Source organism: Eleutherodactylus coqui, chromosome 13 (assembly GCF_035609145.1).
Source record: "Eleutherodactylus coqui strain aEleCoq1 chromosome 13, aEleCoq1.hap1, whole genome shotgun sequence".
Taxonomy (NCBI): domain Eukaryota; kingdom Metazoa; phylum Chordata; class Amphibia; order Anura; family Eleutherodactylidae; genus Eleutherodactylus; species Eleutherodactylus coqui.
In genome coordinates, this window is record NC_089849.1 from 101,492,656 (window position 1) to 101,517,163 (window position 24,508).

General features: G+C 46.7%; 1 protein-coding gene across 2 annotated transcripts in view; it reads right to left on the minus strand.

The window, feature by feature from the left end:
• CEP112 (centrosomal protein 112) overlaps positions 1-18,958 on the minus strand; it is a 238,851-nt gene extending 219,893 nt beyond the window's left edge. For both annotated transcript variants that reach the window (XM_066585987.1, XM_066585988.1), the window contains exons 1-4: positions 18,911-18,958; positions 9,666-9,772; positions 8,136-8,326; positions 6,702-6,856 (exon numbers count right to left, since the gene is read on the minus strand). In XM_066585987.1, coding sequence (XP_066442084.1) covers positions 6,702-6,856; positions 8,136-8,326; positions 9,666-9,765 — 446 coding nt within the window. In that variant the 5' untranslated portion in view covers positions 9,766-9,772; positions 18,911-18,958. The remainder of the gene's footprint in view (positions 1-6,701; positions 6,857-8,135; positions 8,327-9,665; positions 9,773-18,910) is intronic.
• Between the last annotated feature and the right edge of the window lie 5,550 nt (positions 18,959-24,508).

A 24,508-nucleotide genomic window follows, 5' to 3' on the forward strand; every position in this document is an offset into this window, starting at 1 on the left:
TCCCTAAGGAGCCTCCTTTTTATTGCATCACAAAGCACGAACTTGTGATTTTTGTTCGATACGTTTTTAACTTTCGAAACTCCTGTTGTCTTTCTCGCGAGACAATCGCAGGCGGCCGCAATGTTTTTTGCGAGAAAAAGCGGCACTGACACTCAAATCGTAGGAAAAAAAAAAATGCAATTTTGCTGCGATTGTCTCGCAGCGATACAGCTTACAGATTCAGATTCATGTATGTCCCATGAAATATTATTTCATGGGACATACAACTATTTACTAACAGACATTTAAGAAGAGGTGACAGATCGGCTGTGAAGCTGGGAGGGCGCATTAAAGGTTTTGTCCGATAGTGAAAATTTTTGTAAGAGCAAGAAATGTGGTAAAGTAACAAAAAGGCGTCATGCTCACGGCTTTGATCACACCACTGTGGTCCTTCTCGCCACGCTTTGTTTGTATGTATGCAGCAGTCTCATGCCATATACCACCAATGATTGGCTGCAGTCGTCACTGAAGCAGCGAGGGATTGAAGCGGGAAGAATACCTGCTTTTACCATTTTAAGACATTTAGTGTCCTTACAAAAATGTCTCAACATTTCGGACAACCCCTTTAAGATGGAAAAATGGATGCAATCCATTTTTTTCATCCCCGATCCATGTAACGCTAGAGATGCACCATATATGAGTAGTTAGGAGTTGGCAGCTGACGAGGAGCGTTGCAGACAGACAAGATGTCAAAGAACCAGGACTGGACTTTATCTGGAAAAGCCTGGCCTACAGACAACTGTGGACGGACTGATCCGTTCATTTGCTCATCCCTAGTGGTGCTGATGCCGAAGGTGGTGTAGTATGGCATCAGGAAAAGGAGGTGAACTGCAGAACTACAGGTATCAGCAAACATACATAGCTGAGCCGCATCTATAGAAGCTACAACAGATGACATGTGTGTCCCTTTCCAGTATAAAGCAGCCATGTGGTGTCAATCGCTGCTATGTGACATTTAATTCACCGACAGTCTAGACATGCAAGGAAAAAAAGATTATGACTTCAATATGTGGCATGAGTGTCCAAGTGCTATCAGTGCTGCGAGGCCAGAGAGGAAATCACATGCAAGAGACTGAATGCTGGGAGATTTTTGGGACAATCGCTGAACGTAGAGGCTTCAGGGACAAGTACATCAATAACCTGCAATAGATGAAACGCAAACTAATATGTATATCAAAGTCTGGAGATTGGACTGCACATTTCAGCGGTGCGGAGAGTATTTATCATATTACTATGCATGTTATGGGGAGGGGGAAGAGCACATCCTGTGAGCGTAATACAGAATGTTACACTACTTTCATGGCAGATTACATGACTATCAACTGATTGCACGCCTTGACGACAATATAGGATATACTTTGTGTTTACTGAACCATCGTGCCACACGGAATGATGATGATATTGGATATACTGTACATTCACTGCGTTCTATAGTATGTATAGCAGCGCCATCTAGTGGTCATAACAGCACCAAGCACTGGAAGAGGAAAAAAAAAGAAATGCATCTAAATAACTCACATAATACTAAGGGCCATATTACGTGCTAAAGCACCCGACAGTCATCCCAACAATAATCGCTCCTTTCACACAGGAGCAACGATCGCTGGGGGCTGGAGGTGGAGCGGGCCAGAGATCTCTTCTGGCCACCTGTCTCCATGGCCGTATTTCATAGGTGAATGACTGCCTGTTTACACAAGTTGATCATCGTTTGATATTTATGCTTGCAATAACTCAACAGGCAATAAGCGGACGGATCATTGTTCAGCGTTCAGTCGCCGGCAGCATGTACATTTAACAATTTAGCAATCCAGCGAAGATCTGAATGATAAATGTTCCATGTAAAAGGGCCCCTAGAAGTTCCCATCTAATCTCCCTAATATCATGGTTCCTGTCCACAAGAGCACATAAGCCAATCTCCCAATCTCTCACACAATGTTATGGCCCCTTTAGACAGAATGAGAATCTCACAGTTCTTGTTTTTCCGAGTGAACAAGCTGATGACGTCATCACCAGCTCGCTCGCGCATTCAGGCTGCCTGTTTAGACTGCACAATGGTGCCGCTCTCGTTCACTTATCGTTCAGTGCTTCACATTCCTATGAAGTAATATGTATATATTCTGTGTTGTATATCCTGGATGCAGAAAGTGTAAGGCCTCATGCCCACGGCCGTGTCGGACTCCGCCAGCGAAATATTGCAACGGAGTCCGACAGAGCGCCCCCCAAAGACCCCATACTCACTTCAGAGAGTCCCGCCCGGCGAGCCGGCGGTAACGCGTATTCTCACGATACTTCCACTGTGCTCACAATGGAAGCCGGCCGTGTGCATTTCCGCGGAGGATAGAACATGCTGCAAATTCTTTCACGCTGCGGAATTCGGCAGCATGAGTATTGGAAGGCAGAAAGCTATTAGGTTGCATAGAACCTAACAGCTGCAGAATAACGCTGCGGGAAACGCGGCAGTAATCCGTCCGTGGGCATTAGCCCTAAAGCTTCCATGCTTCACTCTCTCAAGTTTCTTCCCTATTCTTATACATAAACAAAAAGGTATCCAACTGTGTGGTGGGCAATAATCACACTCATTTTTGCCCTATTCCCGCACACTATAATAGGTTTCTAAATTACTGTAGAAAAAGAAAAATACATAACTTGTAGAATTATATATGTTACAAGTTATATCAAATAAAGCTGGTCAGCAGACTATATGACATTGCAGAATATGAAAGTAGTGTAGCTGCCATACTAGAATCGCTCCACACTTCTTACAATATAGATAGACCCCTGACCCCCCACTGGCATCTCGCTGAAGCATGATGCTAGGGAACTTGTCTATATTTTAGTGTACAGTGACTCTAATATGACATAATTAATAATGGAATAACCTGAAGATACAGTACATTAGTCCCTGCTGCCACAAGGTGGTGAATGCAGTTTAAAGGTGTTTTCTGGGGCTTGGCTATAGAGGATCTGTCCTCAGGATACATCATCAATATCCATAAGTAGGGGGTTCTGAGCGGCGGAGCCCCATCAGTCAGCTGTTTGAAGAGTCCGTGGAGCTCAGCTGAACGTGCAGCCTCTTCTCAGCCCAGTGACGTCACATTGCTTCTTCACATGGCCTATGTGCAGCTTTATTCTGTTCGAACGAGTCTGATTGTGCTGCTATACCAGGCTTCAGCTATGAAATATATGGTGCTGTACCTCGTATGCAGTGGAGAGGCTAAAGAGTCTTCAAAAAGCTGAATCAATATCAAATCCATGAAGGTCTACCACCTGGGATTCCCTCCAATCTGATATTTATGGCCTATCCTGAGGATAGGCCCTCAATTTTGCAAGTTCTGGAATACCCTTTAATGCTGTAGCGTGTACAGTTACATCCTGCAGCTTCAGCGTATGTATGAAGGGAGATCACGGGGCGATCTCGCTCCAAAAAAAATGCGGGTGCCGGATGTTGTTTTTTTTTTTTTTTTTACAGCTGGCACCTGCCCGCAATAGCTCAGATAAGCTGCGCTGCTCGACAGAGCTGTTAACCGTTTAAATGCAGTCATCAATTCTGACAATCTATCAAGCCTGTAGCATGGCTTGATAGATTGCCTGTCAGATCGCAGTATGATGTGATGCTACAGCATTACACCATACTACAGGAGCGATCAAAGCATTAAAAGTTCTTGTTCCCTTTGGGGACTAAAAAAATAAAAAAGTAAAAATGAATAAGTAAAACTTTAAAAAATAAAAAAGTAAAACACAACTTTTGCCATAATTATAATAAAATAATCTAAATAAAACCAAAATACATATTTAGTATCGCTGCGTCCGTAAAAGCCCGATCTATCAAGTAGCGCATTATTTACCCCACATGGTGAACGTCATCAGAAAAAAAGGACGCCAGAATTGCAGTTTTTTTGGGTCACCCCGTCCAAGAAAAAAAAAAAAGTAATAAAAAAGTCATATGAATTCCAAAATACCACCAGAATCCACATCCCGCACAAATAATTGTTGCGTGTAAAAGGGCCTTTAGTCTTTCTTTGACAGCAAGAAATTATCTTGAAAATGGTGAGAATCTGAAACAAAGTCTATAAGGAAGCTGCAGAAGGTTTCATTATACACCGCTGAAGCTGAACCCTTAAGCCGCGCAGTAAATAAAGCCTTGCACTCTGGCAATGACATCTCAAGCACAAGATGTAACAAATTATAGCACAAATAAACGATAAAACATGATAAATATAAACTCATTTTACCAAGCAATCAAAGTGAAACAGAGGGAAAAAAAACAACATCAAAGGGACTTTTCAAAGGAGGACTTGTGGCTGCAAAAGTTATGAGACAGCGATAAACTTCATTTGAGAGTGGCGATAAATTACTTGCTACAAAAACATACATGTGTCATACATTATAAGCTACAACTGAGCGGGGTGGGGGAGGGGAGGCTGCATGGTAGCCACAGTCTGGGAGGGCGACAGAGAGAAGCAGTGCATAGACAATAGAAGACGGCTCATGTGAGACTGAGGGATAGAAGATTGTGAAGACAGAAGTAATGACAAGTTGCCTCACAAGAGAGGTCATTATATTCTAGAAGGCCAGCGAGCCGTGCGTGCTGCACCATACTCAGAATACAGGGGCTGTTGTATGCATCCTGTATATGTCGCACCATACTCAGAATGCAGGGGCAGTTGTATGCATCCTGTATATGTCGCACCATACACAGAATGCAGGGGCTGTTGTATGCATCCTGTATATGTCGCACCATACACAGAATGCAGGGGCTGTTGTATGCATCCTGTATATGTCGCACCATACACCGAATGCAGGGGCTGTTGTATGCATCCTGTATATGTCGCACCATACACAGAATGCAGGGGCTGTTGTATGCATCCTGTATATGTCGCACCATACACAGAATGCAGGGGCTGTTGTATGCATCCTGTATATGTCGCACCATACACAGAATACAGGGGCTGTTGTATGCATCCTGTATATGTCGCACCATACACAGAATGCAGGGGCTGTTGTATGCATCCTGTATATGTCGCACCATACACAGAATACAGGGGCTGTTGTATGCATCCTGTATATGTCGCACCATACACAGAATGCAGGGGCTGTTGTATGCATCCTGTATATGTCGCACCATACACAGAATGCAGGGGCTGTTGTATGCATCCTGTATATGTCGCATCATACACAGAATGCAGGGGCTGTTGTATGCATCCTGTATATGTCGCATCATACACAGAATGCAGGGGCTGTTGTATGCATCCTGTATATGTCGCACCATACACAGAATGCAGGGGCTGTTGTATGCATCCTGTATATGTCACACCATACACAGAATGCAGGGGCTGTTGTATGCATCCTGTATATGTCGCACCATACACAGAATGCAGGGGCTGTTGTATGCATCCTGTATATGTCGCATCATACACAGAATGCAGGGGCTGTTGTATGCATCCTGTATATGTCGCACCATACACAGAATGCAGGGGCTGTTGTATGCATCCTGTATATGTCGCACCATACACAGAATGCAGGGGCTGTTGTATGCATCCTGTATATGTCGCACCATACACAGAATGCAGGGGCTGTTGTATGCATCCTGTATATGTCGCACCATACACAGAATACAGGGGCTGTTGTATGCATCCTGTATATGTCGCACCATACACAGAATGCAGGGGCTGTTGTATGCATCCTGTATATGTGGTGTGACATATACAGGATGCATACAACAGCCCCTGTATTCTGAGTATGGTGCAGCACACACGGCTCACTGGCCTTCTAGAATATAATGACCTCTCTTGTCACGTAACTGGGCAGGAGCAGCAGTATGGGTGCTTTCAGACGGAACAATTCTAATCATTGAAATGAGTGGAAGTGAACGATAACCGTTCAGTCTAAATGCGAGCGAACGACAGACAATCGTTCACTTTTCGCTTGTCGTTCATTTTGTGCGGGCATAAAAATTATCGTTGGTTCGCTTACTTATCATTCGGTTTAAACAGTGATCTTTCAGTAGTTATCGGTCACTTAGAGAGTGAATGTGAAAGACTGAACGATTTCTCGTTTGAACAAGTCAAAGATGTATCTGCCTGTATAAACAGAGTGCACAAGCGAAAGAGTCAAGCCCAATTTACACAAGACAACTGTCGGGCAAACGATGCCCGAAACTCGTCCCCGCATGTACTCACTCCCGTGCTCTTGCACAGGAGCGAGTATCATTGGCTCATAGCGGAGTGGCTGGAGATTTCTCTCCTCGCTCTCCCCCACCCCTCTCCATTCACTTAACACAGCGGCCGTTCAGTACTGAACAGGTGCTGTTTACACCGAACGCTCATTGTTCAGAATCATCGTTTAGGCTGCATAAAATCCTGAATGATGAGTGTAAACAGCAGCCGTTCAGTACTGAATGGCCACTGTGTTAAGTGAATGGAGAGGGGTGGGGGAGAGCGAGGAGAGGAATCTCCTCCAGCCGTCCCGGCCCCCTGCTGGCCGCTCTGTCAGAGAGCCAGCGATACTCGCTCCTGTGTAAAAGCACAGGAGGGAGTGTATGCGGGGAAGAGTGTCTAGCATCGATTACCCGACATTCGTCCCGTGTAAATGGGGCTTAAACGATGTCATTCACTTTTTCAAACAATTAATTGTTTTTCCGAAATGGTCTTAAGGACACATACCTATCTGGTGAGGTGTCAGACGCCAACTCCTCTTTCTGTAAAAACTGGTAGGACTCATCAGCTTTGGTCTCCAGCTCTTCCTGCACCCAGTCTGGTAACCCCCTAGAATCGGCACTGTGAAACTGTGGAGCATTGGGTTCATCAAAATAGATTGACTGCAGAATAAGACAACAAGGAGCTCAATTAGGTCAACAGAACCAAAGAACATGACAAGATGGGCATAATCATCTGCAAAGAGAAAAAAAATGTCCTGATAATAAGATAGAGAGTCCGAGCAGCCTGTCACCGATATACAAAGGCTGTTATATGTATCCTGTGTGTGCTGCATCATACGCAGAACACGGGAGCGGCTTTATGTACGGTGGGTGTGCCGCATTATATACGGCATCTATCTTTATCTGTTTATTCGGGGCGACTGACACTTAACGGATCGGCCTTCTCCACGCGGTTCTGTTTTGCACGGCTTCTTTCAGTTTCATCATTTGCATGTTGGTGTCGGTTTTGATAGTATCAAGTCAGTGCGTTCTTTGGCGGACAGGTCTTCTTTTGCAGCTGATCACTCCAATCATTATTGATCATTCTAATGAATTAGTTTGTATTATGTGGTAGAAGTATGAGCGTTTCCGTTTCTTAATTTTGCCCTCCAATGAAAACTCTGGTTTGATGTGATCCAGGACTGTTTTGTTCGTGATTTTGGCGGTCCAAGAAATTCGTAGGACTTTCCTCCCGCACTAAAGTTCAATTACAACAATCTTCCTTGGGTTCGTTTTCTTCAGTGTCCAACTTTCGCAGCCGTAAGTTGCGATTGGGAAGATGATTGCATTGACTATCCGGCATTTCGTTGTAATTTCATTGTTTTTCCAGATCTTATCTATACTTAACACTGTGCTGCGACCTAGTGCGATATCATCATTTTATTTCAGGTCCTGATTCTCTACTGCGGTTGATTTTCGATCCGAGGAAAATAAAATCTGGATCTGCTTCGATTTCTTCAGTGTTGATTTTTCTTGTACTGTTACCGGCTGTTGTGATGATCTTAGATATATACAAAATACAGGGGCTTTTTATGTATTCTGTGTGTGCCACATCATACAGGAAAGGTTTTATGTATCCTGTGTGTGTTGCTGCATGCACAAAATACAAGGGCTCTTTTATGTATCCTGAGCGTGCCACACCATATATAGAATACACAAACCATTGTACGTACCCTGTGTGCGTCGCATTATGCACAGAATACAGGCGCGGATTTATTTATCCTGTGTGTCGCTTCATGTACGGAATACAGGGGCTGTTTTATGTATTCTGTGTACAGCACCATAGACAGAATACAGGAACTGTCCTCTGTACGCTGTGTGCACTGCACCATACAAAGAATACAAAAGCCGTTTTACTTACAGCGTGTGCTCCACCATACACAGAATACAGCACCCATACCATATATGTGGGCAAAGACTTTAGCGTGCCATCTTCAGGCTTGTGGGTGAAAGGCCCCTCCAGGACTCCGCGTTTTAGCATGTGAAATAGGAGCTTGACATATAGGTTTCTATTCTTCCTCCCTGTAACCCCAGTCCCCGCTCCTGATGGGTCGCACAACTTTTTGATCCACAGGGCGCATCGCTGGCGGTCTGAAAAGCATAAAGTAAATTATTGGTTGGTTCTGCTAACAGCCTGAAGTAAAATACAATCTACCATGGGCACTTGTCATACAGTATATAAAGCAATGCATTGCATGGGTTCTGTTGAAAGAGCTATGCTATTTTATTATATGGGAAAAGTCTGCCCCCTGCTGGCTGCATTGTGGTACCACAGAGCATAGTGGAGACAACAACAAGGACAGAACAATTGACCTCTAATAAAGGATCCTTCATGTGATAATAGAGAAGGTAATGATGCCGGCATGGTGTGTACTTGCCGCCTTTTACAAGAAATATTGTAAATAAGAACTTTAAATGGTATTTTACACCTTAAAAAGAAAAATAAAATACAGATGGCAGATAATTGTGGAAAATAGAAAAGAAAAAGCCAAACTCACCTTTCCAATGGCCTTCCTCATCAAGCACCGCGACTCCAATCCCAAAAGTAACTGCAGAAATCCCATGCGGTCCATCAATTTTGTCACCACTCAGCCAATCACCAGCCTCAGCGGGCCTCTGAATATATAGCATGTGACCGCTGAAGTCAGTGATCGGCTCAGTAGTCAAGTGAGCAATATATGGCACGTGAGAGCTGGATTCACCTCCAGCATTACATTGATGGAGACGTGAACATTGCTGCTAGATGGGGAAGGCCGTTGGAAAAGTGAATATACGCTTTTTTTTCTATTTTAACACCATCTGCTGTGTGTAATTTTATCAATTTTAGAAAAAGCCTTTAATTCTGCCAGGAGGGGTCTTGTGTCTCTTTGCAGAGATCCAACTGATGTAGGGATTCTTAAGTTTCCCACTGCCGCTCTGATCAGCTGATTCTCCAGCCCGCTGGCAGAGCAGTGGAGGTTGACATCTGCACTGCAGTCAGAGCCAGAAGTATAACAGAAGGCATCGCTCCCATTAATTTAAATGGGAGCAAAGCCTTTCTATTACACTTCCAGTTTTGCTGCACTGACAGCGGGCTGAAGAATCAGGTGATCAGTAGGGATTCCGAAAGGCAGACCTCATCGGTCCACTATCCTGAGGATAGTTCATCAATAGCAAATGCTTGGAATACCCGGTTAATGGGTTGGACATTAACTTACAGGGTATATGCCTACAGGTGGTATTAAAGAGACAGTCCTCCTCCTTTTTGAGGAGAGCTTGTTTGCATAATTCTGCTGTAGGAACTCATTATAAACAATCCAAGACGCATTTTCCACTAGCATGGCGGGTTACACGCTGGTGAGGTTGGACAACACCAAACTTAGAACACGATGCAGCGGTATGAAAATGAGAGCCAAGTCATCCATTCTCCCCTCCATGTCTCGTCTCTTACCCAGTCTCCGAGTAAGCTTCAGAACGTGCGGCTTCATGTCCACTAAATAGTGGTCAAACTCTGCGTCCAGAGTCTCCCACACCTCCTCCTGAGAGTTCATGATCCCCCTGCAATAACAGACAAAGCCAGTCAATGGGAGAAGCGGAAGAGCGGGGGGAGGTGCGGAGCTCACTGCGATGCATTACGTCGCGGGGCGGAGCTCACTGCGTTGCATTACGTCACGGGGCGGAGCTCACTGCGTTGCATTACGTCACGGGGCGGAGCTCACTGCGTTGCATTACGTCACGGGGCGGAGCTCACTGCGTTGCATTACGTCACGGGGCGGAGCTCACTGCGTTGCATTACGTCACGGGGCGGAGCTCACTGCGTTGCATTACGTCACGGGGCGGAGCTCACTGCGCTGCATTATAACATAGGTAGAGTTCATTTTATCACATATCACAGTGCGGCAAGGCCGAGAAATTGAGTTAATTTACCATTTCGGTGTCTCACAACCCCCCTTTTTTTCGCACATATTCACTAAATCCAGATGTGACCAAAAGGAAGCAGGAACTTGCAAACGATAACAAGAATTCACAGTCTTATCACGGTTTGCGACGAACCTGCCGCTGATATTTAGTTGCAGTAACTTAAAAAAGAAATTAATTTCCTCCTTATGTGAACAGAAGGGGGAGCTTTACAAGAAGCTGGCGCTCAGAGACATAGGCGGACAATGCCTCTATGCTCCTGTTGGTGGAGGGTGGCACTGACGTCAATGCTCGGCCTAACGGCTGCTGCTTCTCTGTGGCACGGAAGAGTCCGTGACGGCTCAGTGACAAGCAGCATGATGGAGGCAGAATGGGTGAGGTTATGGCCTGCATCCTTACTGAGTAGCAGGGGATGCTGCGGCTTCCTATGTATAACAAGGAGGTATCCATCTATGGGGGTTAGTATAGATGTAATATATGATGGTTTCAGGATTGTGTGTGCTGTTCTATCTCTGGTTTGCTAAGGTGACAGAATATCAGAAATTCTGAAACATTGGCCAGAACAGGTATATACAGTTGCATTCAAAATTATTCATCCTCATTACAAATTAGATTCATCTGCCAAACTTACAAACTTTCAGATGTTTGCAAATATCCAAATAAGAACATTTTAAAATACACTCATTGTCAAAAACCAGTCCCTCCCTTGGAAGAAGCTGTCAGTATCAAATGAAGCCTTCTGTGCGAGATTGTAATACAATACCAGAGCAAAGGATCATTTATTGCAGAATACTGGCCGCTGGAAGGGAGCCTCTAGTACCCTGTTGTCCCACCTCTAGCTTGGATACAAGATGTGATACAGGCAGGCATGGAGGCCCTAGTACCCTGTTGTACCGCCTCTAGCTTGGATACAAGATGTGATACGGGTGGGCATGGAGGCTCTAGTACCCTGTTGTACCCCCTCTAGCTTGGATACAAGATGTGATACAGGCGGGCATGGAGGCTCTAGTACCCTGTTGTACTGCCTCTAGCTTGGATACAAGATGTGATACGGGTGGGCATGGAGGCTCTAGTACCCTGTTGTACCCCCTCTAGCTTGGATACAAGATGTGATATGGGCAAGCATGGAGGCTCTAGTACCCTGTTGTAACCCCTCTAGCTTGGATACAAGATGTGATACAGGCAGGCATGGAGGCTCTAGTACCCTGTTGTACCGCCTCTAGTTTGGATACAAGATGTGATACGGGTGGGCATGGAGGCTCTAGTACCCTGTTGTACCCCCTCTAGCTTGGATACAAGATGTGATACAGGCGAGCATGGAGGCTCTAGTACCCTGTTGTACCCCCTCTAGCTTGGATACAAGATGTGATACAGGCAGGCATGGAGGCTCCAGTACCCTGCTGTACCATCTCTAGCTTGGATACAAGATGTGACACAAGCAGGCATGGAGGCTCCAGTACCATGTTGTACCTCCTCTAGCTTGGATACAAGATGTGATACAGGCAGGCATGGAGGCTCTAGTACCCTGTTGTACCACGTCTAGCTTGGATACAAGATGTGATACGGGTGGGTATGGAGGCTCTAGTACCCTGTTCGCCTCTAGCTTGGCTACAAGATGTAATACAGGTGGGCATGGAGGCTCTAGCACCCTGCTGTACCACCTCTAGCTTGGATACAAGATGCGATACGGGGGGCAGGGAGGCTCTAGTGCCTTGTTGTACCACCTCTAGCTTGGATACAATATGTGATACAGGCAGGCATGGAGGCTCTAGTACCCTGTTGTACCGCCTCTAGCTTGGATACAAGATGTGATACGGGTGGGCATGGAGGCTCTAGTACCCTGTTGTACCCCCTCTAGCTTGGATACAAGATGTGATACAGGCGGGCATGGAGGCTCTAGTACCCTGTTGTACTGCCTCTAGCTTGGATACAAGATGTGATACGGGTGGGCATGGAGGCTCTAGTACCCTGTTGTACCCCCTCTAGCTTGGATACAAGATGTGATATGGGCAAGCATGGAGGCTCTAGTACCCTGTTGTAACCCCTCTAGCTTGGATACAAGATGTGATACAGGCAGGCATGGAGGCTCTAGTACCCTGTTGTACCGCCTCTAGTTTGGATACAAGATGTGATACGGGTGGGCATGGAGGCTCTAGTACCCTGTTGTACCCCCTCTAGCTTGGATACAAGATGTGATACAGGCGAGCATGGAGGCTCTAGTACCCTGTTGTACCCCCTCTAGCTTGGATACAAGATGTGATACAGGCAGGCATGGAGGCTCCAGTACCCTGCTGTACCATCTCTAGCTTGGATACAAGATGTGATACAAGCAGGCATGGAGGCTCCAGTACCATGTTGTACCTCCTCTAGCTTGGATACAAGATGTGATACAGGCAGGCATGGAGGCTCTAGTACCCTGTTGTACCACGTCTAGCTTGGATACAAGATGTGATACGGGTGGGTATGGAGGCTCTAGTACCCTGTTCGCCTCTAGCTTGGCTACAAGATGTAATACAGGTGGGCATGGAGGCTCTAGCACCCTGCTGTACCACCTCTAGCTTGGATACAAGATGCGATACGGGGGGCAGGGAGGCTCTAGTGCCTTGTTGTACCACCTCTAGCTTTGATACAAGATGTGATATGGGTGGGCATGGAAGCCTGTATGGTATCCTGTGGCATATCACTCCATATTCGTGGTAACAGTCTCTGGATTGTATAAACTTGTAGGCTATTGAAGTTGGCGTCTCAGATGGCACCACACAAAAGGCAGGATTGAGGCACTCACCGCTAGTTGCCCAGATATGAACACGGCCGTGATTTATGCCAAGAGTTAAAAAAAAAAAAAAATCAAATGCTTGTATTGTGATTTTTTTTTTTGTTTAACCCCTTAACGACATAGGACGTACAGTTATGTCCTGCAGCTTCAGAGTATGTATGGAGGGATATCAGAGGTCGATCCTGCTCCATACAATGCGGGTGTTAGCTGTTTCTTACAGCTGACACCCACCCGCAACAGTTCCAATAAGACGTGCCACTTAAGAAATTTAAAACCGTTTTATTAAATTTTAAAAATTAAAAGTAATAAAAAGTTTTAAAAAACGTTCGCCAGATTTATCAACAATGGAACGTGTAGTGGTTGGAACGCCAAATTGCACAGCCTACAAGTTTGCATAAGCTAGAGGCTCAGTTACAGCAAATGTGGACAGATACGTCGCAAGATACCATACGGGACATGTATGCCCCCTTGCCCGCCCGTAGCACGTCTTGTATCCAAGCTATGGGCGGTACAACAGGGTACTAGAGCCTCCATGCCCGCCCGTATCACATCTTGTATGCAAGCTAGAGGCGGTACAACAGGGTACTAGAGCCTACATGCCCGCCCGTATCACATCTTGTATGCAAGCTAGAGGCGGTACAACAGGGTACTAGAGCCTCCATGCCCGCCCGTATCACATCTTGTATGCAAGCTAGAGGCGGTACAACAGGGTACTAGAGCCTCCATGCCCACCCGTATCACATCTTGTATGCAAGCTAGAGGCGGTACAACAGGGTACTAGAGCCTACATGCCCGCCCGTATCACATCTTGTATGCAAGCTAGAGGCGGTACAACACGGTACTAGAGCCTCCATGCCTGCCTATATCACATCTTGTATCCAAGGTAGAGGCGGTACAACAGGGTACTAACCCTCCATGCCCACCCGTATCACATCTTGTATCCAAGCTAGAGGCGGTACAACAGGGTACTAGAGCCTACATGCCCCCCGTATCACATCTTGTATCCAAGCTACAGGCGGTACAACAGGGTACTAGAGCCTCCATGTCCCCTGTATCACATCTTGTATCCAAGCTAGAGGCGGTACAACAGGGTACTAGAGCCTACATGCCCCCCGTATCACATCTTGTATCCAAGCTAGAGGCGGTACAACAGGGTACTAGAGCCTACATGCCCCCCGTATCACATCTTGTATCCAAGCTACAGGCGGTACAACAGGGTACTAGAGCCTCCATGCCTGCCCTATCACATCTTGTATCCAAGCTAGAGGCGGTACAACAGGGTACTAGAGCCTCCATTCAAGGGTTCAGTTTTTCACAACTAATTCTCCTTTTGCTCTGATATTGTAATCACTTACTTATACCAACGTTACAATCACTCGGAGAAAGTTACATTCGATTCCGACAACTTCTAGGGGAGGGAATGGCTTTAGAAAATGAGTGTATATCTTGCCTTAGAAAAACACGGACCATAAAATGATCAAAAAGTTATATGGATCACTAAATGGCACACGGGAAAAAAAGTTGAATTCGTCCCTTAAAGATAAAATACTTCAGACATCACAGTTGACGGAAAAAAAGTTGGGTTGTGACAATGCAAAAAGTAGCAATATACAAAAAAGATAAAACAGTATAAATTTGGTACTGATGCAATTGTAGTGGCCTGCAGAATCAATGTAACATATTATGTATACTTCACAGTGAGCGCAGAAAGAAAAAAAAGGAAATCCATGTCTAAATTGCAGAGTTTGGTAATCTTGCCTTTAGAAAAAGAATAAAAATGTACATGTTCCTAAAAAGGGGAAAAATGAGGACTAGAGACCATCCCACAAAAAAAGCCCTCATGGAGCGCAGCCAATAGAGAAAAATGTAAAAGTGTCATGGCTTTTGGAGTGCACCGACAAAAACAACAAACCTTAAAAGAGAAAAGTGGTTTTAGTGCACAAAATTAGCAAAACATCAACAACAAAAAAACTGTATAGACGTGGAGCGGAGCTGACCCCGAGAATTATGTCAGCTTTGGATGCTAAACACCAGAAAAATGAATTTAAAAAAACAAAACGCTTGAATTTCTTTTCACCCCGGCAAAATTTTTAAAATAAAGTTTACCCATTAAATGTACCCCAAAATGAGGTAATTAAAAAATACAACTGTCAGGACAGTGTCTGGGATATGGGGGTCCCTGAGAAATCCCACAACCCCTGTCCCTGCCTACTTGCCCCCCTGGGCTAACCCCCAGGGCGACAACTGGGCGGCGGTCCCTACCCTCACTAGGGAAGCGGGACACGGGAAGACAGACACTGAAGACAAACAAACGGTAGAATGGTCAGACAATCCGGGTCGGCAACAGGAGGGTACGCAGTACAGAGGGGAAGGCAAAACGTAGTCAAAGTCCAAAAGCAGAAGTCAGAAAAGCCGGGGTCACAAGAGCAGTCAAATAAACGTGGGTGCAGGAAGGAAAACACACCCATTTAACTGCTGTCAGAGCTCCCGCCCCAGCAGCCGATTGGGGCGGGGAGCCTGACAGCAGCAGGGCCCATCAAGGAGGTGCTGGGGACACGCCCCCAGCCTTGCTGAACAGACAGTTACCAAGGAAGCATGCTAGGTAGTCATGGAAATAGAGCAGCACCTGCTGCCTCCCTAGCAACCCGGCGGCGACCAGTTTTACAGCGGCCCGGGGAGATCACTAGAACCGGGGTTCCCCTACGCTGCACTCCTGTGACCTAGGTGGCATGACCGGTGGTGTGGGCACGGCGGCCCCGAGAGTTGCTGGTTCTGACAACAACCTGTCCTACAAAAAACACGCCCTCGTACGGCGAGGTAATCGCAAAGATGAAAGCCCTGGCTCTAGAAATACGGCGATGGAAAAAACTGAAAAACTGGTTAATAGCGTCAAAGAACGGGCATGCAAACAATGCTTTATGTACAATAATGGGGCTGCAATAAATATACGCGTCATCGTGTGTATTACCTCACTGGATCCCAATCTCTTACATGTACAGCAAGTCCTTAAAGGGATTGTCAGACACATTGAAAATGTCACTAAGGACAGGAAATGTGGTTAAATTAGAAAAAAAAAGGTACACTCACCAGTTCGATCCCCAATCCTCCGGCTGAAGCCTGTGATTGGCTGCAGTCACATAAACCAAGCCCAGCGGTAGGACTGGAGCAGCAGGAGGTGTTGAACGGGCAAGTAAACCTTTTTTATTGTTTTATCACATTTCCTGCCTGAATTGAAATCTTCGCTACCCCGGACAGAATCTTTATGTTACTTCAATACTTTACATGAATGACGCATGTCAAGCAAGTTCTAAAAACACATCTAGCCTAAAACTGGGCCCTACATTTAGTCCTGGGACCAGACAGGAAGGGGGATACATTATCTGCAGTTCTTCTCTCGTAGGCCTCCGATTCAACAATTCCAGATCCGTATTTGCTCAATGCAATCTTCGGACTACCTAATCCCCACAATGCATTAGTAGTATTGGATTACCAATACACTATACCTGCTTTCTGATTGGCCAAAGTAGCTCATATGATCAGCACCGACCAATCAGAGAACAGTGTAGAGTAGGTATTTAGAAAATTGCAACAGTCATCTTGACAGGGAGGAATTTACTTTGCCCCCTTAGGCCTTATGTCCACAGGAAAAATGTGGCCCGTGCGGATATGTAACACGGATTTCTGCAGCGGCCGCCGTGCAGATGAACTTTAATTCCTTTTTTTTTTTGAGCTATGAGCGCCCGTAGCATGATCCGCACTTAAAGGAGCATGTCGCTTTTCTTTTCCCGCACATGAAATTTTTAAATCACTTTAAAATACCATCCGCGGCTATCTATCTACCCGCGGGTGGTCAATGCATTCCAATGGGAGATTTTAGGTGCGGATCACGCATGCGGGTGATCCGCTGCGGATTTTAAATGTTATTTTCCCCGTGGACATGAGGCCTTAAGGTGCTATAACACAGGCATTACATAGAAAGGCTACACAGCCGCAGCTGGATGTCTCGTAGTCCCTACACGGACTCCTCCAGGTGCCGTCTGTGATCAGTGTAGCTCCTCCGTGTAATGGCACGTTCCCACGGCACAGAAATGTAGTGGAATTTCCGCAACTGAAAATTCCGCATCCAAAATAAATGTTAGATTCGCCCTATTGGTGCGGATTTTGACTCATAAATCAGCCGCATAGCCAGAGCCGACTTCAGGAGATACCGCGCTCCTCCTCACCTCTGATGTCTTTGTGCTGTCTGCGCATCCCTGCACCGGTCGTGAGCGCCGCTGCCATCAACTGCCTGCAAGTGCAGGTGATACCCGGCGACTAATACTATTACCCGCGTGGCATGAGCACCCTTACATCCCGTCTGGAGCTGGTTATAGGGCAGGAGGGGGCGCATTCTATCCCTTTGGACTAAGTTCACACAAACATATCACTCCCAGCACTGACATGAATGAAGCCCCCCCACCACCCGCAGATCTGAGAGCCACAACTGACTGACTCCGCTGTGAGTGAATGAGTTTTGTTAAAGGGATCTACCAGGATTACAGGATAGGTGATAAAAGCATCGGCAGCGGGCTCATCGCCAAGACCACCAATCCTGAGAACAGCACTCCCGGACCCTCTTATTGTCGCACTGCACCCACCGCAGAGAGGTGGAGGCAGAATGGAGCAGCGGTCACACATGAGCAGCACCACTCCACTTACAAGTGCTCCCCTATCTGAAGAGGAATGAGCGGCACTACGCATGCTCGGCCGTGCTCCATTCAACCCCCTCCTCACTGGGGGAGCGCAAGGGCAAGACGAGGGGAAATGGGACCCCTGCCCTTAGGACTGGTGAGGGTCTGCCGCCGATCAGACTAGAAGGGATTAGTGCCAATCTTGGTAGAACTCCGTGAAGGCTTCATTCACTGACCGGGAGCGGCGCTCACTGGGGGAATTACAGAGCGGGCAAAACGGCACAACTAGAACACAGAGTGTCAACCCGGCCGTATATCACAGGGCGGCGCTCATTCATGGCGTCGTATGACAGGGGAACGCTCATTCTATGCCGCTGTATGACAGAACGCTCATTCTATGCCGTTGTTATAGGATAGAATGAACGTCATCCTGTCATATATTCATTCTATGCCGTTATATGAGAAGGAAGACGTTCATTCTATGTATTATATGGCAGAATGCTCATTCTATACCGCTATTATAGGATAGAGCGAACATCTTACTTTCATTTAACAGCATAGAATGAGCATTCTTCTGTCATATAATGGTATAGAATGAACGTCATATGACAGGAGGATGTTCATTCCATGCCGTCATATGACAGGAGAATGTTCATTCCATGCCGTCATATGACAGGAGAATGTTCATTCCATGCCGTCACATGACAGGAGGATGTTCATTCCATGCCGTCATATGACAGGAGGATGTTCATTCCATGCCGTCATATGACAGGAGGATGTTCATTCCATGCCGTCACATGACAGGAGGATGTTCATTCCATGCCGTCACATGACAGGAGGATGTTCATTCCATGCCGTCATATGACAGGAGGATGTTCATTCCATGCCGTCATATGACAGGAGGATGTTCATTCTATGCCGTCATATGACAGGAGAATGTTCATTCCATGCCGTCACATGACAGGAGGATGTTCATTCCATGCCGTCATATGACAGGAGGATGTTCATTCCATGCCGTCATATGACAGGAGGATGTTCATTCCATGCCGTCACATGACAGGAGGATGTTCATTCCATGCCGTCATATGACAGGAGGATGTTCATTCCATGCCGTCATATGACAGGAGGATGTTCATTCTATGCCGTCATATGACAGAACGCTCATTCCATGCCGTTAGTATAGGATAGAATGAACGCCTTCCTGTCATATAACGGCATAGAATGAACTTCTTCCTGTGACAGTTAGACGCTCGCTCTATGCCGTCACACAACAGGCCGGCGCCCAGCCTACAATGAAGCCCCGCCGCACACGGGCCGCTCTCAGTACGTTACCGGCACCGGGAGCCGCACTCTCTGCGTTTGAAGAGCCCTCTATCAGGATGACGTACTTCCGGCTAACTGCCGCCCGGTCTCCATGGTGATAGATGCTGCGAAGATTCGGCGACATCCTGTTTACTCTCTGCCGCCCCCAGTGGCCGTTAATGTGTACTGTGTCGTAAATGAAGTGTAGAATATAAATATATGCCATCCGCACATGGTGGCTGTCAGGGGGAGATGCATTACGAGTTTTTGATATACAGCGTGTGAGCCCTAGTGACGTCACTAGTGGATATAAACCTATATAAAAAGACAGAGCAGCCGTGTGTGGCATCCTGGACCTGCAGTCCAGTTCTCTTTATAAGTGCTTGTCTACAGCAACCATGTTCATGCCCCGATGCCCAGCATCTCATACAGCAACTGTCCCGTCTTACAGGACTATCCTGAGCCACCATATAGTAGACTGCGGCCCCCCCATGATAGGTGCCCCTGCCATCTCCCCCATTACTCCTGCAGTCACACAGCCAGTGGCCCCTAACCTTCAGTGTGTGTCGTCAGCCTCTACACTATCCCGGACCACCAGGGAAGTCCGGCTTCACCAGCCTGTGCCCCCCCCCCCCCCGCCCCCTATAACTCCTCCACACTATTCTAGACCACCAGGGGAGTCCGTCTTCACCCGCCTGTGCCACCCCCCTATAGGTCCTCCACACTATTCTAGACCGCCAGGGGAGTCCGTCTTCACCAGCCTGTAGCCCCCCCCCCCCCCCCCCCCATAGCTCCTCCACACTATTCTAGACCACCAGGGGTGTCCGGCTTCACCAGTCTGTGGCGCCCCCTTATAGGTCCTCCACACTATCCCAGACCACCAGGGGAGTCCGTCTTCACCAGCCTGTGGCACCCCCCTATAGGTCCTCACATCTCCAGCCTGGAGACAGACAGATCTACAGAATGGTGAGATGCTTTTACACGGAACGATTGTTGCAGGACGGTTCGAATTTGAACACTAATAGTTTTTTGTTAATTTTATGCAAACATGAGGCTCGTTAACTAACTGTTCAATTTAAACACCGATCGTTCTGTCGTTCTCGTCCACCAGTGCAGCAAGCCCAACGGAGGGCCCGAGAGAACAATTGATCCCACATGTACAAGTAAAATCACGGCCGCCTGAAGCATTGGATTCTAATGCGTCCGTTCAGATGGGCGATTTTCCAGTGCGCAAAAGCAGCCGGCCATAAAATATAGCACGTACGCTGCGGACTCCGGCCGGACACTGTTATGCACGGCTGAAAAAGATAGGTCTTGCCATATCTTTTGGCCGCGATCAGCCAGCAGCTTCCATAGAAGCCTATGGAAGCTGCCGGCAAAGGGAGGGACATTAGCGGCGACATGGGTTGCAATACTCCCTCCGTCTCCCTGTGCTGACAGCTCCCATAGGCTTCATGGGAGCATCTATTGCTGCGATCAGCCGACAAAGAGAGGGGAAGACAGCATCGCTACACTCTCTAACCCCGGCTGACAGAATTCCGGGCTGCAGCGCGTATGCTCTGCTCATTTGATATATGTCCGCGACGGGCGTATGCGTATCTGCTCGCTACAGCACAACCTTGTGAACAAGGTTTAGGCAAATGGATGACAGGCTTCTTTCACACGAGGCGACAGCGATATCACCGCGAGAAAATTGCAGCGATATCACAGCTGTGTTCTGTGCGATATCGCTGGACTTTGTAGCGCTCTTTTGCCGTGATTTTCGGAGGGGCTTGAAATATAAACCCTACCCTGAAAATAAGCCCTGGCTACATTAAAAACAAGAAAAAAAGAATACATTACCTAACAGGCACTGTTCGCTCCAGCACACGTTTTCTCTGAAGCTCCAGCGCACTTGTCTGCAGTCTTCAGCCATTGCTTCCTAGGCGCGGGGTTCTAGAACGCCACGACTCAGCCAATCACTGCAGCGCTCAATAGCTGTGATTGGTTCATCGAGCGCTGCAGTGACTGGCTGAGCCACGGCTATTGAGAACCAATCACAGCCAGTGCTTCCTGGAGGCGGGATTTTTGAACCCCTAGACCAGGAAGCGGCGGCTGAAGACTGGAACAAGTGCAGCAAAACTGCCGGAGGAGAAGTGCGGCCGAGCCAACAGCGCCTGTCAGGACATGTATTGATTTTTTTTGTTTTTTCAATGTAGCTAGGGGTTGTTTTAGGGACAAACAGTAGGACTTCCTACTTAAAAAGTTACAGCGCACCTCACAAAAACCACGTTTTCGTGCGATCCAACACAAAGGAAGGCTCCATAGGGAAACACAGGCTACGAAACATCGCAAATCGCGGCAATATTTAGCACGCCACAATTTTTTTTTCTCGCAATGTCACATGTTACAATGTGAAGGAACCCATGGGAAAACATGGCTTCACATACATGCGATTTGTAGCGCTGTCGCATCACGAGAAAATTGTGCGATTTTGTCGCCCATGTGAAAGCGTTCTTATTTGCACACGGGACACACCCATGCCCTGATATAAATGGTTATTTATCCGAATGAGTCCCAGGCTCGTTTTCCAGCATAATTCCACATTTGTGCGGGTATTTGTGCTCCTCCTATAGACTTCTATGGGGACCTTCGTGCGCAAATGTGAGCAAAAATACAGCAGGTTCCCTATTTCTTACATGCGGAAAAAAGGACATGTAAATGAACCCACTGAAATCAAAGGGTTCTATGTGCTGCATATTCAATAAACCCGTGTGCAGGAGCCCGAAGACCTCATCAGGACCTCGCGCCCTTCAGGCCTCTCCCCTGTGTTTCCCCCCCTTAATTGCTCCCCAAAAACTCCCTGAAGGCAATGACCACATGATCACCAGCTCCAGGGGCCTAACCCAGTTACTGCGCCTGTAGTATATTGCCCCCTGCCTGATAGTTTGGGCTCTAAGAACGGACTCACATGGGCGTATGCCCAAAAATGCACGCGGTAGCGTGACGTTTTTGTGCCATGAAAGAGTCTTTTTAGCGCATTTTACTGTACTTTTTCTGCTGCCGGTGTCCATTCCCATTGGCATGGGTCACAACCGTGCTGTGATTTAAAAGGCTATGCAGCCTATTAGTGCCATGTGTTTTCGATTCCCTGTGAAATTGCGCATTGTATTGCACAGTTATGCAGGTATCAGGTGCGCATCTGCACCCGCCATAGACTCCTATGGTGCCTTTCGTACGCAAATGCGCACCAAAGTAGAGCATGCAGCGTTTTTTGTGAAAGTGAAAATGAACTAATTGAAAACAATGGATTCCATTCTCTGTGTATGGCCAGCAATTACGCCAGTATATTCGCATTGTTATACACATACGCTCGTGTGAAGGAGCCCCAAGGTTTACAGGTGGTATGATTTTCAGTCGCCCAAATTGCACATGAACAAAAGAAAGCCGTGACTAAGACGCGGCTAAATCTCGCGTTTTCTCGCCCATTCACATGGCTGGGTGCGGCGTATATACGCTGCAGCCCAGAAATCCGTCGGCTCGGCTGAGAGTTCAGTGATACTCAACTCTCTCCCACTCCCATTGCTGGCAACTTCTATAGGGGGTGCTGGCTAATTGCGGCCAAAAGATAGGGCAGGGCCTATCTATTCCGGCCATGCATAAAAGCGGCCAGCCGGATTCGGCAGCGTATGTGCTATCTTTTCTGGCTGGTCGATTTTACACCTCGGAAAATCGCCCATCTGTACGAATCTACTGGAATCCAATGCTTCAGATGGTCGCGATTTTCGGTAGACGTTTTATCATAGCAAAACAGTCATGATAAAACAATTGTGTGAATAAAGCCTGATTGTATATGTAGTGAGCATGCATACAGGTGTGCAATTATGTAGTAAGTGGGATCGTTCTCAGTAGGAGAAACCAAGTAATCTTGTAGATATGAGACCTTTTAATGGCTAACAAAAATACATAATGTTACAGCAAGCTTTCGAGTTCTTATCGACCCTTTGTCAGGTTATGAATGAAACTAGTTTGGATGGCTCACAAATATAGCATACAGATGCGGAGGGGCGGGGGGACACCCCTCTTGATCTAAACAAATGTTCACACAGAAATTTGAGACTTAAAATAACACAAGACAATCTGAGCAGAGAGATAAATACTGAATCAGTCCACTGAGCTAAGGAATGTGGCAGTTTTATGATGTCTTTTATCACTAATGCACATAGAAGAAGATGGAAATACTACCTCTGCTGCAGCATCACCTATTGGATGGCAACATTCTTACAATGAGAAAAACAAAAAACAAACAAAGATTGGGAAGAGGACACCCGTCTTGACTTCCTTCAGACCTTTCATATTCCCCACTTATGCAAGAACCCCGGGCTGAGGTTCATTCCATTCTTGAGGGTATCAAACATGACCATAAACTTATACTCCCAAATTCTTCTGTGACGCTGTGATTTGAAGTTGCCCTTTAGTATTGTCACGGCTTGTCGGTCGCTACAGCATCATGGCATGGTGGTTTCAACACGAGCCAAGACCTGTCCCCTTGTTAGGCAGGACAGGGGTTAATGCACCATGTGCAGAGACTGCTGGTTGCTGTCTCTCTAGGCTGTATGGATGCATATTGAGGATTGGTCATTCCTGGGACAAGGCTGGAGGTGTGGTTCTCTAGTTGCTCTGCCGATCATCAGGTGTGGAGAGCCTTATATTCTTACCCCTCCCTTTGCTCACCGCTGCTTATTCAGTTTTTCATAGAGAAGTAGTTGGAGAGTGGTGTTCCTCTGTGCTTGGTAAATTGCTTCGAATCCAGATAAGTGCTGCGGTTTCCTATCAGCTGTATTTCTGTTTCCATTTTTGTACTGTTTTGCTGTGTCAGTTCATCTCTCCAGGGGCTCCTGTAGGGACAATCTGGGCCCAGGAAGAAGACTGTGGGGCCGCCTTTATCAAGGTGATGACTCCGCTTTTAGGCAAGGATCTTTCACCTCCCTGCTAGGTTAGGGCCAGGCTTCCTTCTCCTTGGAGTGGTGCTACTGATCAGCTTGGTGTGCCACAGTGTATAGCGTTCACAACTGCAGTAAGGGTGACCGTCACCCTGTGTCCGTGCTGGGCGTGGTGTTCATGTGCCGCACGGACATGACAAGTATGATAACTTTCATCTGTTTTTTGTGGTCACAGACACAACATAGAAGTTTTGCCACAGGTAACTCCATCTCATCCTGACTCTCAGCATTTGTCCTGTTTCCCCAACATAAAGCCCCCCAACAGGATAATTACTGCACAGGATCAGGTACACAACATCAGCCGTGGAACATGTGATGCATATGTGTGTGTGCTTCTATGCAGTGACGTCACGTTTGTGATCACGTATATGTTTGCTATTTATGTAGTGACTTTTAGTAATATTTATGTTACTTGAGCATTTATAAAACGGAAATATTTGGGTTCTGTTTGTGGGAATCATGAATACCCTGGAAAATATTTATACATTCTATAGTATTCTCTCATTCTTGTCCACAGGGGCCGATATTATAGGAGTTATTTTGCCTAGGGCAGCATTCACTGTAAATATGGATGCTATTTCACCCAACTTTCCCAGACTCCTAAGTACCACTTTTGCATATTTCTGTAGTCCTCAACCCCCACCCC